Source organism: Echinops telfairi, unplaced genomic scaffold (assembly GCF_000313985.2).
Source record: "Echinops telfairi isolate 266 unplaced genomic scaffold, ASM31398v2 ScPeMD7_7424;HRSCAF=8462, whole genome shotgun sequence".
Taxonomy (NCBI): domain Eukaryota; kingdom Metazoa; phylum Chordata; class Mammalia; order Afrosoricida; family Tenrecidae; genus Echinops; species Echinops telfairi.
In genome coordinates, this window is record NW_022111324.1 from 6,401,425 (window position 1) to 6,420,371 (window position 18,947).

General features: G+C 48.4%; 1 protein-coding gene across 2 annotated transcripts; it reads right to left on the reverse strand.

Annotated features, from left to right (window-relative positions):
• Positions 1–3,776: 3,776 nt before the first annotated feature.
• Positions 3,777–18,052, reverse strand: TADA1 (transcriptional adaptor 1). Of its 2 annotated transcripts, none has more exons than XM_045297965.1 (8): positions 17,924–18,052; positions 14,362–14,453; positions 14,061–14,126; positions 11,493–11,587; positions 10,075–10,284; positions 7,636–7,787; positions 5,459–5,621; positions 3,777–5,036 (listed from the first exon to the last, which is right to left on the reverse strand). In XM_045297965.1, the coding sequence occupies exons 1-8, from the start codon at positions 17,995–17,997 to the stop codon at positions 4,884–4,886; spliced, it is 1,005 nt and encodes a 334-aa protein (XP_045153900.1). In that variant the 5' UTR covers positions 17,998–18,052; the 3' UTR covers positions 3,777–4,883. The 2 variants fall into 2 exon arrangements, with proteins under 2 accessions (XP_045153900.1, XP_004706814.1); XM_004706757.3 differs by having other exon boundaries at positions 11,493–11,590.
• Positions 18,053–18,947: the final 895 nt, after the last annotated feature.

Here is an 18,947-nt window from a genome sequence, read left to right on the forward strand (position 1 = left end):
TGCGGGCTTTGTTGCTTCTGAGCTAGATGGCCGTTTGTTTACCTTCAAGCTTTTAATTTAACCATATTATCTATATATCTACTCTATACATCCACCTGTACATTCTAATGATCCATCAATACTATTTTCAATACAAAAACGTATTAGTAACACTGAGAAACGTAAATTACTTTCACGTTAGACCTTAAATAGTAGAAACTGATGGGAATTACCAATTTGTTCACACTTCTTCAAACACATGACAGGATTACACTTAAGTGTAAAGAAAAAAAAAATCTTTTTAATGCAAAAAAGGGCTCTGACCTTTAACACAGCATTGCCAAGTGCAGCGGGACCCATCGACAACATAAGCCCCGGAAACAGTGAAGTTGCCCAAGATTTCATTTTACTTGGACAGTTCGACAGTGTTTGTGTTGTTGAAAGGCAAAGATGACACTTTGAGTGCACCTGCCCCAAGCCATGGTGTCTTCAATCAGCTCGTCTGCATGACAGCTGGGAAATAAAGAAGACGGAAGAAAAACGGATGTATTTGAACAACAAAGTTGGCAAAAAATAATGACTACATACAGCAAATCTGTCTTCAGAGTATCAGCACCGAAGCCAGGCTGCTCCTTAGAACGGAAGAACAAGAGCTTATCTTACGTACCATGGACATGTTATCAGGAAGGACCAGTCCCTGGCGAAGAATGTTATGCTCGGTACAGCATCAGCCACAGAGGAAGACCCTCAGGATGGACTGACCCGGTGGCTGGAACAAGAGGCTCCTCCATCCAGCTGAGCAAAAGTGGTGGTGCAGGGCCACTGTAATCGGAACTACCTGGATACAACTGAGGTAAGATTGATAAATGAACATGCTCGTCTTACTAACTCTGTGAAACTTCAGAATAAACAAGCGAAGGGAGGGCATTTTATAAGGTTAGTTGCAGTGTAAGATTTTTTTTTTTCCTTTTGATTGTTTTTTAACACGAAAAAGGACTTTGTCCTTTAACACAGCATGGCCAAGTTCTATTTTCTGTGGCATTGTAATGATGAATTGGGACGGGGCAGGGGGCTACCTCTATCTGTTCTTTGTGTGCCAGCAGTGTCTAACCCACCCTGAAGGAGAATCGGCATCTACAGCACATGCCTCCTCCCTCCAACCTTTCTACCAATTAGGATACCAGCCGTCCTTGCTACCCGCGCTCTACCTTTTGGCTGATTTCACGAATTCTTTCCAGAGGTCACACAGAATTCAGAGGCAGTGTGCACAATTATTGGGTTTATTATGGAAATAACAGGTTACAATTCGGAATCACAAAAGGCTCAGGATACAATTCTTTTATCAGGCCAGCCTCTTCTCAGCCTTGCCCATAGGCAGGCTTCTTTTTTGCCCACAACCCTGCCAGCTCTCTTGGGCCAGCTTAGCCTCTGCTCCAGTTGGCAGTGTTAGAAACCTCTCCCACTTCATCAACAAACTACTTGCCTAAGGTGCTTCCCTTTCTCTGCTCTGTGGGTCCGTGAGCCTAGCTCCAAGTACCTGGAGGCCCCCGACTCTTCCCTCTGCTCAAAGCTCAGCTGGTTCACTCTGTGCCAGCGTGCCATCTGCTTCTGCTGCCTCCACTGATAATTCATTGCCACAGCTTTTCCCTGTGACTAACATCTCCGGTGAGTTACCAGTTCTCCGTCTCCTGGACCTTGGCAGTTCCTCAGCACAAGGACCTCAGATCCAAAAGACATACTGAAGGAAGGGCTTTCCTTTTGCCCTTTGAAGTGGCTCATTTTCAGCCCACTAGGATGGCAAAACTGACCGATCCCCTCCTTAGGGTTCCACACATTGATTGTATGGTCCCATGTACCTTGTTTACATCATTAGTAAGCTATCCCTTAGTGAGCTACAAGCACTTCATTTGCAAAGTATCTCCCAATCATTGGAGGGTATAGCAGACTATAGCTAGAACTGGAGGAGCCATGTGAAGTAATTCACTGCACCAGAGGAGCCCCTGGCTCTTCTAGTTATTGGCTATTTCTCCCCATGGCTGTACCAATCCAAAGCGGCCATTAGCAATCCGTCCTTCAGGAGGACAGTCCTCAGAATAAGGACACCCAGATAGCAGCCATTCTGGCCTGTTGCTTGCTGGTAACCATCTCATCTGGCCAGGGTCTCCAGACGTCATTTTGGCTTCCCCCTGTCCTCTGATAAAATTTAACTGAGAAATTCGTCCATTCCCCTGAGCCTCATGAAGCATCAGCTTAGCAAAACCTGTAAGGAACTTTAGGTTTGGCACTGTACTCCATTCCAGAAGTGTTTCCTCCTCAGTCCACTATGTTACTGCTTTTATTATCAAGTGTTTTACAGTCAAAATTCACCAGTAACTCAGTATTCACAGGAGAATCATAATTATCTCCCGGCCCCTCTTAACATGACCCAGGAGAGTAACAGGATACTGTTCCATGGACTGCCCTTGATCCCCGTTTCCAGACTAGGCACACCCATAGAGCTACGTAAGCCAGTCACTTCACACCTCCATCTCCCCTGCGCCCAGGGGAGCTGGTTTTCAAATTGCCGGCCCCTATCAAACCAGTATTCTTGAGGAGACAAGCGAGTTCTTTGAAGAATGTTTTGTTCTGCTTGGAACTTTATTTGCATGCAAAGTCCAGTCCAGAGCAGTCAACAACCGTTGACAGTATCAACCATCTCTCCATTGAATCAGCTTCTATGAAGTCCATCCCGTGGTCCTATGAGCTCAGAAGTCCACAAAACTGCCTGCAGTTTAGAGCCCAGCCCGTCCTCTCTCATTCCTAGCTGCTGTGGGCTAGGTTGATGACTAAATACCACAGTGAGCACGCCAGGCTGACTCCTGACCAGTTCCCTTAACTTCTAGTTCTGGAAGGAGCTTCTTTTAGTGGGCACAGACTTTTCCAGCCTCGATGCATCAGTGACCACCAATAGCAAACTGCTTTCTCAAAACTCAAAGAGCAAAGGTGATTTTTCTGCAGGTCCTCCTTCCAGCACTCTGTTCCATCAGCAGTTCTGAGTGAGTCTGCTTATCTTCTCCAGTGCAGCTTTACTGACTGGAAGGAGTCTGGACAGGACTGGAGTTTTCACTGAAGCCCGCAATACCTCCACACAGGGCCACATTCAAACCAACAGCCTGTGCTGTCTTCCAGCAAATCCTAGCTGCCTTTTAGTATATGCAATCAAGTATTAGCTGAAGGTGGAGTTACACATGCCTGTAATCTATAATACTCCAATAGTAATTCCATCAGAGAAACATTTAATATACACAGTACACTCACACCACCTTTTAAAACACAATAATCTTCACACCTTGACGATCATGTTTGTAAGACTTTGGGCCTCTGGCTGAGTGGAACCACAAGACCCTGGCCCCTAGCAGTCATCTTGGGTGTCCCACCTGACTGCCCACGCCACTTGAGATGCAGCTTTTCTCCCTTCAGACGCAGCAAAACAGCCCTCACTTCTCTTTTGGCCAGTGGTTAACAACCAGAGGCGTCATCAAAAGATGAAGTTTGCTTTTCTTATACAAAGCTCCGTGCTTTCATGAGTCAGAGCCACCCCAAAGAACCCCATCCTGTCACCAATGTGAAATGGCAGAGGCACCTGACCTCTAATTTCACAAGGGGTCGAGAAGATCGGTGTCAGCCCAAAGTGACTCCTCTGACAGGCAAGCTCCACCCTCCAGCCTTGTCACCACTTTTGACACCAACTATCCCTCTCAAAGTACGCTGTTGGGTTAGATAATGTGCTGCAATGGCTACACAGAACTCAGACAACATTCACAATTATGGAATTTATTAGGGAAGTTAATAGGTTACATTTCATGCTGAGCAATGATTCAGGATACAAGTCTTCAGTCTCACTCGTGCCTACAAGCACGCCTCTCTCTGACTGTGAACTCTGAGGTCCTTTACCCTCTGCTCTTCTTAAGCGAGCCATACAGAACTCTAGCTCCACCAGTAAGGGCCTGGAGACACCACTTGCCCAGTGAACTTCCGGCCGAAAGGTGCTCAGTTTTCGCTCTCCATGGCCCAGGAAACCTACCATGCCGCCTCCTGCCAACCTCCTGGTTCTGCCGCCTCTGCTTTAGGTTGTCTCTTACCATCTGTGGTGATAGCCCTGTCTCCTTGGGCTAGGAGGTTCTCAGTACAAGGGTCCCAGATCCAAAAGATGCCCTCTACTCCGGGCCCTTCTTTCTTGGGTGGCTATGAGGTTCCCCTGTCCACCTCCGGGTGACTCGGCACCTCATTAACACGGTTTAACCAAAGGTACCATGCACTGTATTCACTTTATTAGCAAGCTGTCCAATCCCCTCGGTGGGCCAGAAGCACCTCATTTATACAGTCCCTAGTCATTTGGTGGGAGTTACAAAGACTACAGCTAGAAAGGCAGCATTAAGCGATTCACTACACTGCACAGACGTTTAACACTGTGGAGGTTATCTCAGTCAAGATGCAAGGCCACGGTTCTTCAGCAGAAAGGCAGAGGATTTTATTTTGGCAGATACACAATATATGATGTGGAGGTTCGGCTGATCATGGGAACTAAGTCATAACAGCTTGTCCCCCCCTAGGATGTCATCTACCTCATCGCAGACCATAGGATACTAGACCCCAGATGCCTACCATCTCCAGAACGTATCCGGTGGCTCTTGTTCCCATAACAGGGGTGATCTCTCTTCTCTCACACGTGCGCCCTCACACGAGTCATTACCAAAGTCAGGTGTCTGTTAATGGCTTCACAGTAGCAACACAACATGTACTGTCACGTTTCCATAGGAAAGGTTATATATACACTATACACTTCAGCCTAGAAATGTGGACCCCAAAAACATTCCATTCTCGGTCATCCGTTTGCTGAAGGCCCCACACCCTCACACCCTTACTCAGCAGAGCGAAAGCCCCTCCTTGGATGCTAGGCGCTGGCGGTGAACTTGGTCCTGCTGCAGCTCTTCGTGATTTGGGTGCCAGAGTTTCATGATGATCCTTTCAATGTTGAGAGCATACACTGTATGTGTAGGGATCACCTCTCTGTGTACCTGTGATTGAAAAATCAGCACGGCTCCAGTTACACTTTAGTACACTTACTTTTCAACCTACGAAATACAGCAAAGTCCATACAAGGCAACACCGCCATCTTAAACCTTTTACCATTTCAGTCTGGCTTACTAAAGTCAGAACCTAAAACTCCATCACACAGTTTAAGAAAAAGGGTCAGGTCCTGAAACAGGAGCGACGGGATCGAGAGGACTTTTGTTCTTTCTTTCTTCCATAAGGGTGGAGAGAGTGGACAAGTGAGGGAGAGCAAATTAGGAAGGGCTCATGGGCCCAGAATATGAAGATATGGCTAGTTAAAAATTAGTAGCTTAAAAACAACTGGAACAACAACAAGTAGGGAAAAAGCGAGTGAACGTTTTTTGCAGACTTCAAGAGTATCCAACTTTAAGGAGCCCAGAGTTACCTGCAAAGCTTCAAAAAGGTCATACATGTTCACCGGTGGCAAGGACACGGGCAGTGTGTCCCCGGAGCACGCCAGCAGGAGCGCGGCCTGCTGCTCGGCATCGTCGGGAGGCGGGTGAGAGGCCGGGTTCTGCCCGGCACACGGAGCAGTAAAGGCTGGCGGGCTGGAAAACACACAGACTTTGGACATATTCCTAGCAACTAAGACGGACAGTCAAACAAATGGCAGGGGAGCGGGCTGAGCTTACGGGAAAATCCCTTGATCGTTTCATTCCATTCTGCCACGAACTTTTGAAAGCCCCTTCATACATTTTATTAAAAATCATGAAATGATATGAAAAAATCCAATTCATTTTTTAGCCACTTGCTTTAGTTTTCATCAGCCAGTCTGGAAATAAACTACAGAACTACCACTACATTTACTCTCCTCTCTCCACAATGCTAAACTAAGCTCCGGTACTCCAAACCCAAACCGTCATCAAATCAATTCACACTCATGACTGGACTAGAACTGAGTCCCCATAGCATTTCCCAGGCTGAGCATCTTTGCAGAAGCACACTGTCATGGCTTTCTCCCAAGGAGCATTTGGTGGGTTTGAACTGACAACTTTTGGTTGGTAGCTGAGCGCTTTAACCACCATGCTACCATAGCCCCTCAACTAAGAAATGGAATAAAAATAGTTTCTTGCCCTTAAAAAGCTTCAAGTTGAAAAAGACCTTGGTTAGGAATAGGAAACTGAAAACAGACTGGGGAAGAAGGTAAAAGGGACTGGAGACGAGGGTCAGAAATAGAGTAAGAAAAAACAATGCAACACAAACACAGCAGCAGGGAAAAGAGCTGGTGAGAACTAATCCGGATCTTGTCAATTTCCCCAAACTAGAACCTCGATACAATACAGCTGGGAAACCAGACGTGAGTTTCCACCATCAATAATATGAAGCAGTGCAACGTGAGGAAGTGATGAAGAACACAAAGGAAGTGTTCTGAAGGAAAAGCACGAAGAGTGTTGGTTTGAGGCACCGGACAAAAGTCAGCCCGTCGGAGAAGCCCTCAGTGGCCTGGCGCTAGGGGTGAGAGGGCTGGGGGGCTCTGCCAGGGCCAGAGACGCAGCTCCTAACAGTCACCCGTCACACGCTCCCTCTTTAGAGAATGGCTCACACACGGAAACTGAGCAGGACTCCCAAACAGGTACCAGGTGCTAGAATGAGATTTAGACAAGAAATCTTCACATGTGGCAGGCTATGCAGAAGACCCAATTTAAGACAGTGCTCTTCAAACCAGGGCCCGTGATCCAATCTAGGTCCTCAGAGCCAGGAAGCAAGTAGCAAGGCAGCGGCCCAGCCCCCACCCCGTGGTGGCACACTAGCTGCTCCGTCTCCCCCTTGTGCCTCTTCTCCCTTTTCTCTTGCCTGTCCCTGCCCGCCATCTCTACACCAGTCACTCTTGCCCAGCCCACTCTGATGCCTCTCTGCCTCTCTTTACTGGCTTTCTCCCTTACTAACCAAACGCACAAAACCTAACCTGCAGAGGCGTACAGGCACTCGATAAACGTGAGGAAAAGTAGACTATTGGCTTTTCTTTTCTTTTCCCAAAGACCTACCATTCAGACTCGACTTTTATCTGAGGGTGCGAATACTCGGCACACAGGCGAAGGGACTCTGGGTCACCTCATGAAGGGGTGCCTCGGGGACTAAGGAGCTGGGAGGCCTGAGAGGAACGAAGGATGGGGATCCCCACACAGAGACCACACAGCTGGGACCAGAGCTACACAGCAGGCTACAAAGAACAACTGATGGCACCTGTGACACGGGTCGCTGTACCTTGAGCAACGACTGCAGGAGCCACAGGAGGGCCTGGACAAAGCCCCCCTCCCACCTTCCAGAAACCCGAGCCACGATTCCGACTGAGAGCAACCTCACTTCCAAGGGCTGGCAGGGGCCACCTAAGGAGCCAGCAGCCTGCGCCGCCCAAGGGAGCCCCTCCACTTAGCTTGGCGTGGTGGGGCACTCCCTCCTGCTAACTCAGCCTCACTCGGTATTAACAGACAACCAAACCATTCGCTGAGAAAAACAAAATGGTTCTGCTCTCAAAGCAGCACAGTATGTAATGACTGAACAGGTGTCTCATCCGTAAGCACTGTAACCAGCTCGCAAGTGACAGACACACACTTCAGTTACCTTTCTATTAAATTGTTGTAGGCCATGACACTGTTCTTCAGATATGGTTGTGGAGTTACGTTACTGCCAAAGGCGTATTTAAAATGACCATCTCGTAACCGATAAGCTTTCCTTCTGGACACCACTGATGCCAGAATGTCTTTTAGGTGATTCTGTAAAAACACAAAAGAAAAAATAGCAAGAACTTCTGTTTAAAAGCAAAGCATTCCTGAAACCATTGTCCTGAGCTTATCTTTAAACCTTAAACCAAAATATCCCCAGAAGTTGTCTTAAAACCAAACTACAGTGTAGCCCAACTAGTAGAAAGTATCTGCAGCAAGCATCGCGCACACTTATGAACGATCTCTGCGGGCTCAAAGAGACACCAGCGCGGCTAGAGGTCAGACAGGAGACTCAATAGGGAGTCAGGGAGAGCATATCCATGGGGAGGCAAACTCGGAAAGAGCTTAGCTCCACGCCTTGAAGAAGCCAACACACGTCACTGAACGGGCCTGTGGAACGGGTGGCGCTGGTGTGGGTTCTGCCGTCTGTATCCCAAACAGTGAAAAAACAAAGACTAAAGATGAGCCAAAATCGTTCAATGGCATTAATGGGTGGAAGCGTGGGGCAGGCCAGCGCATGACAGAACCAAGGAAAGCTTGCTCGGGAGCCGCAGGCCACACCGGAAGACAGGAGGGTGTAGGAGGAGGAGGAAGCCGTGGTACTTTGATGCCGTGCTCTTTAAAATGGGCTTGTCGTTAGGTGCGTTCGACCCTGTGTCCAACAGAAGGAAGCACGGCCTGGGCCTGCACGGCCCGAGGCGCTCTTAGGGTGCGGCCACTGTGTCCACCACCTGGGGGAGGGCCTTCTTCGTTGCTGCCCCTCTACTCTACCAAGGGTGAGGTCCTTCTCCAGGGACTGCTCCCTCCTGACAACACCTACAGGGCATGTACTGAAAGGGTTTTCATGCCGGAAATGTGTTCCTATCTCTCAAAACGGATTTAGGAAAGCTTTAAATAGGGTAAAAAAGATAATGAATGAATGAATACATGGAGGCTTCAAAAAGTTCATGGAAAATGGAAATAAAAGGAGCTTTTTCCGTGAGCTCTTGGAAGTCTCTTCATAATAGTTGCAACCACGATGTCAGGCAGCCTGGGTCTCCTGACCACCCCCCAGAAGAGCTCAGAACTGCTCCTCGGGGTCTCTAAGACTATCGAGCTGCACGGCCACATCTTTCTGCCTGGAGCAGGTGGCGGGTTTGAACTCGCGGACTTTGCAGTGAGCAGCCCAACTGGGAACCCACTATCCCACCTGTGCTTCTTGTCACACAAATGCCAAACCCAACCCACCACCATCGGGTCGATTCTGGCTCGGAGAGACCCTGTGGACAGGGCAGACGTGCCCTGTGGCTTTCCAAGGCTGAACATCCATCCTTGCAGGAGCAGCAAGTGGCCTTTTCTTCTTAGGAGTGGCGGGTATGCTGCACGTGTTGACCCAACGCCTCACCCACGTGCCCCAGGGCCCTTTTGTACCCAGAGGCACACACGTAGGAGTAAGTAAGACTTTGAAAGGGGCAAACTACTCGGAAGTTTGATTTAGGAACAAAACAAATGGACGCCAGGGCTGTGCTATTTAGGCCTTCAAGTGCTCGATCTACTAAGACCCTTGCTGGAGAACAAAGTGCAAATAGAGGTCCCTAAGACCACCCTCTTCAAAAAGCACAGACTCAACAGATATTTAAGAAATAAGCACAAAACAGAACCAGAGAACAGGTACTTCCTTGTCTTCACAGTTTTAAGAGATGGATGGAGGCATCTGTGGGCATGAGTCTCAGGCTTTCATTAGTAACAGGAGACCAGAGGGTATTAATTCTACCAGGAAGGCCATCTTACACAGGACAGCACTGTTCACTTTATAATGGGGTTTCACACACAGAATCCATGTAATGCTTACAGCCTCGTGAGGCAGCTGTTATTATCTTTGGGGCACCACTGAGGCCCAGGGAATTCCAAGGACTTACCCAAGGCCACTTTGCATATCTGCATACCATCTACCCACTGTACACTGTCAGCGAGATGAATGTGCTGAGACTAGACAACTGTTCTTTCAAACAACAAATCTAACGTTCTCCACCGCTACCTACTCACTCCAGGAGAAGCAAGGGACTGTCATCAGCAGGCTCTCCAATCTCACTTTCCCCTTACATACAGCCCCTCGCCGAAAAACTCAACAACGCAAGCGGAAGAATTTTGGCGGAAGCCACCTATCTGAGCTCAGTCTGTTCACTGAAGCCCATCCTTTCAACGGCGATGTTTCTCCCTCAGAAGAAAACACCCTCGTGATGACAAGTCCCTGAGGCCTGAGTGACATTCGGTGCTTTGCCTGCAACGATCACCTTGAAGCAAACACGAGCTCGTCACACTCGAGCTGGACACCTGCTCCTGCCGACAGCAAACGTACCTCCACGGCACAGACGACGGCGGAGACCGCCTCCTCGGTGACGTTGTCCAGCCCGTGCTCATAGGCCGTCACGATCATCCTCCCTTCCAGCTGGCCCCGAGTAGGGAGCATCATCGTGTGGGAGCAAAGCTTCAGGTCGTCGTCATCTTGGGGATCCTTGGCCACAAACTGCTGGGCTCCTGAGAGGGGGTTTTGAGGCTGAAACCTATGCTACAGATTAAAAAAATTTTTTAAATCATTAAGGTGCCCAATAATGAAACACAAACAGAAGTAACTCAATTACTGAATTTCAAGATCTATCCAATTAATGCCATGGTGAGGACAAAGGCATGAATCAAGGGAAAATAATGAACTTCTCAGGCAGGTTACTTCTGGCGAACACTGATGCCTGATGTTTACTTGGTCAGCAGTTTGTAGCTCAGACAGTGGCTTGTTCTGTTCAATTACTATCTGAGTGATAATAGAATATATACTAAAGATTAAGATGCAGAATACACCTAAGCTCTAACAGTATAAATATATAATTAGTGCTTCAATTAAGCACTCCAAAGCCTAACCAATGAATGTAACGGATCTACTAAAAAACAGTCCCAAGATAATGGTGGGTAGTGTACCTGGCTATTGTTATTTTCAACTTCAAAGTCTCAATGCAGAATCTGAGACTAATGAATTTGTCTCCTTGAGGTTTTTCCAGCCAGAAAGCCTCAGCTTCCTGAGGCTGACTCGGCGACCTCACCGGTGCTCGTCCCCCACTGGGAGGTACGCCCCAGCAGCTTTGGCTTCAACTCAGCACACAACGTTGAGCAGTAAACACACTTGTAAACCCAGCCATCCAGGTTCATTATTGTACCGATTAGAAGATAAAGCAAAGATGGACGCAAAAAAGCCTGCTGTTTGCCAACAGTTAGGAATAATCCAACCAGATCTATGCAAGGTCTTTTGAGAGAAATTTCCCCCGAGACATAAACTGAAAGAGCAAGTTATTCTATAACGTTGACTAGCCAAATGTTCTCATGGCATCTCTGCGGTTCTCCTGAAAGTTCAAGGCCCACCCCGGGCCTTCCGGGGTCCTGCCTCTGGACCTCATGGGCCCTAGGAATAGAATCGCCCAATCTGAGAAACGTTATGCTTTTCTGAAAAATACTGAAAAGGAGAAAGCAATACAAGCATGGCTTTTGCATCACTGGATATTAATAGCACATGTTCTTACTTAAGCAACAACAAACTAGAATAATAAAACGCAGACATCTGGAACTCACACCTTTGAAACCTTCATCAACTTCAATTACAATAACCTCTTTTGCACCAAATGGCAGCCCTTTTTAAATTTCAACATAATTAATTTTCCTTTGAAAGCTAAAGCTAGTTGCAGCACACTTCCACCAGTCATTAACAAGCACAGCTGGAGAATCACCTACATCAAATTTCTGACGAACTGAAGACAGCTTCTTCTTTCCTTTGGGTTTCCCCGGTTTGGCTGCGGAACCCCCTGTCCAGGGCAAGGATCCAGCACCTTCTATGAGACAGGAGGATAATAATGACAAGTTAAACAGTAATCCATACATTCAAATCCTTTCTCCTCCATAATACATATCTGAATCCACCCCAAATTACTGCCATTGAGTCGCTGCCAATTCATAGATAAGCATACATTCTCTCAGATCACATTGCTTTCCCACTGTAACTTTGACATTTTTCTGAAAAGCCTTTTGCTTTTCATATCTGTAATCACTGTTCCCTGGGTGTCAGGTTTGCTCATCACTGTCATTAGAGACAGACGGGCGGGAGGAGAGAACTGTCCAGTTCACTATGGTGGACTTAGGAGCAAAGCATGTGTGTACCTCCTCTCACAAGCTCCTCCCACACGACAACAACAGAGACAAAGGCAACATGAACGGCACACAGAAGGCACCTGAACGAGCATCTTGGAGTATTTTTTAAGAAAGGAAAAAGCGTATACCCCTAACAAAGCATTTTTACCATTTTGCTGTTGTGAAGAGGACAAGTTTCGAAAGCTTTGAAACAGGGCTTTCTAGTTCGGATGCCTCAGTCAGGGCTAATAAAGTGAAACAGACACCGGCCAGCATTTTAACACTTGGGTGATGTTTTTGTGTAAACTTAACCAGAACAGGAGACACGGTGGGATGCAGCCATGGAAAGGGGCACTCACAGATGCGGGGAGCCCTCTTTGTAGCCTCATGTGTGACGCACTAGGCTCAGTGCCAAGACAGTGGGGAGCAACACATTCGAAGCGGGGCAGCTGTCTGCCACCTCTGAGCAGGGCAATGCTGTGCTCTACCCGGTCAGTTCAGAGACGTGGCTTCCATGCCACACGCATGCTGTCCTAAGGTTCCATTTCTAGCTGCGCTTCAAACTGTCATTTTTCCTGGCCTAATTAGCATTCCCCTTGAGTCGCACTTTAAAACTTCAGCTGCTCTGGTGCTGCATCACCCATTGAAACAAGGCTGAACACCAGTTTGAAGCTCAGCTTTTTTTTGGGTGGGGGGCGGACTTCTTAGTTTTTCCATAAAAGAACTGTTTGGAACATCTTCAACACGTAAAGGTCTTAGGCACACCAGCTGTGGGGAATCATGTGAGAATGGCTAATGGTGAGATAGTACCATCAGCCAATCAGAGATGATTTCCCAGAGAGCCATTTTTTAAATGCAACTGAAAGTTGGCTTCAAAATCAGACCCTAAGCACCACTACCATGTGGGTAGAGGAAGCAAGGCCTGGTAATAAGCACTAACCCTGACCAGGAGGCGGGCTTCAGGGGAACAGTGCCACTGAGTGCTGGACCGGGCCCTGGCAAGCTTACACTTTCTCTCCTCTCTGTCCCCCCACCCCACCCCGCCCTTTTCTCTCAAAGCACAAGGAAGGGTTGTTGGAAGAACTAAAGACAATGTGCAGGAGGCATGTTGGCACACTGCAGACACCCAATGTTATTAAAATGATCTTTCCTGTCATGCTGGGGAAATAGAAAATCATCCATCCACAATTATCACAAGTGCAACCACCTAATCATTACTTTTAATAGAAAGCCCAGTTGTGCTGCTAGCAAGCATTCTTCTCCTGGAGATTTAATTTGGGTGCTGACAGACACTTCTTTACATGTTTTTAAACCAGAAACAACATCAATGGCTTCTATTTAACTAGAACAAGTCAATTACAATTACTAATACAACTTCCTATTTGTTTGGCTATTTTGTTTATTTTTCAAAGCACTTATTACATGTTCTTTCATAACCCAAGAGCAGGGGTCCTCAAACTTTTTAAACAGGGGGCCAGTTCATTGTCCCTCAGACCCATTGGAGGGCCGGACTATAGTTAAAAACAAAAAACAAAAAACTATGAACAAATTCCTATGCACACTGCACATATCTTATTTTGAAGTAAAAAAACAAACGGGGCAAAAACACACGGCGGGCCGGATAAATGTCCTCAGCGGGCGGCCCGCGGGCCGGAGTTTGAGGACGCCTGCCCTAGAAGATGGGCACTTCTGTTCCTATTTTATGAGTGAAAGCTAAGACCGTTGCCTCCCCTGCCTCCATGCAGTTACTTATATTAATTAAGCTAGTTGTTAAACCTCAATTTGAACTTAATTTTCTAGACCAGGGTTTTCCTTTGATCACTTCACTTCACTCATCTTTTGGGTTTGTGGCACTTTAAAATATATGCAAAAAACCTCTCACCGCCACTGAGTCGATTCTGATTCATCACAACACTACAGAGGATTTCTGAGACTGTAAATCTTTATGGAGCAGACAGCCTCATCCTTTCTCCTCAGAGCGACTGGTGGGCTTGAAGCATCCACCTTGAGGTCATCAGCCAATGCGTAACCCACACCACCACCATGCTGCACATCCTAACGTTTTCTGACATTTTCATTGGCAAGCAGCAGAGAGCGCTGCTACAGGAAGTGAAGGGCCCATCACTCCCTGGCTTTGCCACCTGGCATATGCTGGGAGCATTTCCACAGCCTTACCTGGTGTAGACACCAAAATCTGACAACGCGTGAGAATAGCCAGGAGGAAGTCGTTGTGGGAATGAACTGAAAAAGGGAGATTATTACACATCAAATACAAGTCACACAGAACATCAGGAAACTATTACTTTAGTCTGCCTTGTAAGGGTTTGGATGTCCCTGATTCTGCCGTTTTTACTTCTCAATTTAAAATGTTCTCATTATTAAAATAATCTTATTGCACCATTAATGTCAAAACTTAAAAAAATAATAAGAGTAAAAAGACATTCAGTTCTTGCAAATTTGAGGAACCCAACGTTACCGTTATCCTGTGTGAGAAGTCTATGCGCTTCAAGGTCAAACTCTTCTTTGCTGATCTTCTGCTTGAACCATAACTTTAAGTTAGCCCAGTACCTGGAAGCAGAAACTGCACTGAGAATCAGGGCTTACTTCTGCCTCAAGTTCATCTTACCAGTTCCATCTTTTTAGACTGTAGCTTCCTCAGCTTATTTGGTCAACTGCCCCTTTTCAGGGAGAAAAAAAAAATTACTCAGTGCCCCCCCTCCCCAGCATTTAAAACCTTTCATATACTAGGCCATAATCCCAGGTAAAGTGTAAATTATCTGCTTTTGCAGCCCTCTGCATAGTTCCAGGGCAGCCCTGCGGGCTTAGTGGTTGTTCAAAAGCACCAGCAGCTCCGAGGGAGAAAGACAGGGTTTCTTCTCCTGCAAAGAGTTACAGTCTCAGAGTCAAGGGGCAGCTTCACTCTGTCCCAAAGAACTTGATGGCAGTGACTTTGGGGTCTTTTGGGATCATTCCAGTGCACCCCAGGGGGGCAGTATAGGCCACTTTAGGGAACACTAACTTCGACTACGGGTGGGGAACATCCGGCCCTTGGGCCGTATAAAGTCGTGAAATCAATACCAGATAATATCACATATCTCACCAAATAGAAGCAGTTCTGGCATCACATTGGGGTGAGTTAATGAACTGTTTAACCAGTATGGATGGCTCAAGCAAGTTATAAATATCCAAAAGGCAATTGGCAGAAAAAAGGTTCCCCAGCCCTGCCTGAGACCATGCCTTTGACCTTTTTGCTATGGAGTCAATTACAACTCACGGGGATCCCTGCGTATCACAGAATTGTGCCCACAGGGCTCTAAGTGACTGATTTTTAAGAAGTAGATTTCCACTCCTTTCCGCCAACACATCTCTGGCTGGTGGTGCCACCCTCTCATTCAGCAGTCAATGGTGTCAGAGACTCTGACCTTAGACCTTAGGGTACTGGAACATGAGAAGAAACGGGAAGGATGCCTTCTCCCCTGGAGGACAGGCAGGCAGTTATACGTGGGCCCACTGGCCCACACCCACGCTGTATGTTTCCTGCCTCGCTGTCACTTTTCCCAAAGATCTTCTCTCCAGAATCCTACGTGGAAGAGTTCAAGTTTAAAACGGGATTCTGCTTTGTGGGTGGGTATATTAATAGTATAGATTCTGGGCAATGTCTCTCCCTTAACACGAGCTCATTTTACCTAAATAGCTGAAGTGCAGTGGGTTTCCAAATACCTTTCTCCTACAGAGTGGCTGCTACAGTCGATGGCTTACAGTCGGGTTGATAGCCCACCTCGTAACCCATCAAGCTACCAAAACCAGCCACTGATAATAAAGACAATAGAGAGGAAGCAAAGATGTCATTGTCCATATGTTAGCTTCATTGGAAAATGGAAGAACCTAGGGTTGTCAACATCCAGCCCTCCTTGTTGAGTCCTGAAGCTGCTCCCTGCTTACGGAGCACCATGGTCAGTTACGCAATGTTCACAAATCCACACTGACTTCATGGCTTACGGAGCACCATGGTCAGTTACACAATGTTCACAAATCCACACTGACTTCATGGCCAGGGACTCGATTCTAACTCACAGTGAGCCAATACACAATGGAATAGAGCTGTCCTTTTCAGTTTCTGAGAAGGAATCCTGACAGAGAAGACAGCCTCAACTTCCTTCTGGTGGGTTTGAACTGCTGACTTTATGGTTAACAGCCCAGTACCTAACCCACAGCACCACAGGGGCTAACTCACTCAATGGATCTCTTAGGTGAATTTTCAATTCTAATTCACCTTCTAAAGTTCATGTGAGTTGCTGATAGGTTTTAAAAAAAGATTTCTGAGATGATTTATTTATTATATATTATCTTTACATCTATGATCTACTTATCACGGTCTATAACCACAGCATCCCTGTGTGGTGCACTTAGTAAGTTCAGCAGCTAACCTAAAGGTTGGAGGCGTAAGTTGACCCAGAGGCACCTCAGAAGAAAGGCCTGGCGATGTACTTTAGAAAAACCCGCCACTGGAAACCCTATGGAGCGCAGTTCTATTCTGATACTTGGGGTCCCACTGTCAGAAGACAACTGGGTTTTGTTTTGTTTTTTGCTATCCACCGCAGGGCTTCTCCTCTCTATAGGGATTAATGTCAGATCCTCTTTGCATGTCTCTCTGCATAATATTGACCATGTAATGCATGTTGTTGTCCCGTATCCATTGCTTCCTTACAGCAACCACACAACACAAGAGAGCCAAGCACTGCCAGGTCTGGGCCATCCTCACAACCACTGATTCACCTGAGCCCATCAGTGCCAACCTGTACCCATTTTCCAGAGGATCTTTCCCTTTTTTCTCTGACCCTCTCCTGAGCAGGATGGCCTATGACCCTCTCCTATGAGCATCCCTACTTCCCATTGATTGGTGCACCAATCATAACTCATTGCCGAAACTTTAATGGGAACAGAGAGCGCGGTATTTCTCCTGCTGAGTGGCTGGTGGGGGGACGGGGCTCCCTACTGTGCATTTAAATGATGGCGCTAGTGAAAAATACTGAAACGACCCCGGACTGTCACAAGAGCCCACAAATCTGTGCTGAAGAAGTACAACCAGAATGCTCCTTAGAGACCAGGAGAGCAAGCTCCTGTCTCAAGTACTTTGGACATGTTACCAGGAGAGACCAGTCCCTGGGGAAAGGCACCGTGCGTGCGTCGTAAAGCAAACAAGAAGACCCTCAATGAGATGGATTCTCCCAGTACCTGCAACATTGGGCTTAAACTTAACAAAAACCCCGGGCAGTGTTTCATTTTCTTGTACAGAGATTTTATGAGTTGGAACACCACCTTGATGTTAGCATCATACTGCCTAACCCAAAGCTCCGCCCAACCCCCCCAACCCACCCCAAAAAGGCAAAACAAAAATCGACCAAACCACTGCCAGGTTCACAGCGACTCAATAGGTGAAGGTGGAACTGCTGCAGTGGGTGGCCGAGCTGTTCATCTTTCTGGATGCGGTGCGTCTCATCTTTCTCTCGCAGAGAGGCTGGTGCGTTTGAACTGCAGACCTTGTGGCTACTAACCCAATGTGTAACCCACTCCATCACCACCGCTCCTTTTTAACGCCACCAGAGCCACTCAATTTGCACATAATGGTTAGTACACCACATGCGTTCAATTAAAGACGGTCTTTATGCACTTGGTACGCTGAGTGGGGCACTCCTGTGCCACCCTCCGGGGCCCGGCTCAACCCCTCCGCCTCCAGGAAGCCAGCCCCGGGTCACCGGGCCCCGACCAGCCCGCGCGTCCCGCAGCCCGGCGCCAGGCCAGAACCTGGCCAACGAGCCTGCGGGCGGGGAGCGAGGGCCGGGCGAAAGCGCTCGCCGGGGAGGCCGGCCCCTCCGGCCCGGCGAGCAGGGCGGCCTGCCGACCCGGCGGACCGACCTCCAGGCCCCACCCGCCGGTGCCGCAGGGATGCGCAGGCCCCGGGCGCTGGGCGCGGGTCGGTGGCTGGAGGCAGGAGTGGCCAGGCGGAGCCCCGGAGACCGCCCCCACGCCGCTCTTACTGTTTCACGTTGTCCCCCAGGGCCTCGCTCAAGTTCTTCTTGGCCGCCTCCAGCTCGCTCACAAAGGTCGCCATTGCGTTACGCTTCTCCGCCCGCCCGCAGACCGCCGCCGGGACCAACAACCCAAAAACGAACCCGGCCGCAGGCCCGGCCCTGGGAGCCCCGGCCGCTCCCGTCCGCCCCGCCCCGAGCCGCTGCGGAGCTGTTAGTTTGGTTGTCGGCTCCGCCCGCCTTTCGGGGAAGGCATTGCCCGGCCGAGCGCAACGTCTGCTGGGGCCTCCTCCGCGCACACGCCCCCGCCCCCCGCCGCTTGGGTCACGTGATTCCCTCCGCCCGCTCTCCCGCGCTCAACCCAAAGCCCCGCGCCGCCGCCCGCCACCGCTTGGCCCAGGGTGGCCCTTTCCGCTGGTTTCACTCTCAGCAGATTGCCACATTCCAAGTTCTACCTGTTTTTCTACCTAAAAGAGGAATGCATTCCCCCTCCAGCTGCTAGCCACAAGGTTAGTGGCTCGAACCCACCGGCCCTCCGCTTAGCCCGAGAAAGATACACCTGGTAACGATGGAAAGTCCAAGGAGCTGTTCCCTGCGCAAAGGAGTCCAGTCCACTCCACGGCAGGTAGATGACCCCATGCCTTCCTTCCACTAGATTCTGGCGCAGGACCACACTGTGTGGCAGAGTCGAACCCAGCCATCATGTAGAGTTTTCTTGGCTATGTATAAGCTGAAACGTCTGAGCACTACGTTTGCTGAAGGCTACAGTTCAAAATGAAAGACAAATCCTTGTACGAATCTCCACATAAACCCAACCTCCATTGAGTTCTTAGTGTGTTACATGTAGTATTGCATGGGTTTGTCCTCGGGCCGAGTTCATTGCTATCACGCTAGTCAGTCCACGGAGAGGCAGACTGGCCCTTATGGACTTGCCTAGTTTGCCCTTAATGGAAGGGGAGGTGCTAGCATCCTGCCTTGGTCGAGCTTCCTCGACCAATTTCCCCCATCCAGATGGTGTGTCTTTGTCTTGTCT

Bases quoted from the DNA above. Each gene is read 5' to 3' on its own strand.
- TADA1 (XM_004706757.3), bottom strand. From the start codon at position 17,997: ATGGCGACCTTTGTGAGCGAGCTGGAGGCGGCCAAGAAGAACTTGAGC. The intron at 14,127-14,361 runs GTAACGTTGGGT...TCCCTTTTTCAG, and splicing joins ACTTCTCACACAGGATAACG to TTCATTCCCACAACGACTTC. The intron at 5,622-7,635 runs GTAACTGAAGTG...TGTGTTTTCCAG, and splicing joins TACAACAATTTAATAGAAAG to CCCGCCAGCCTTTACTGCTC.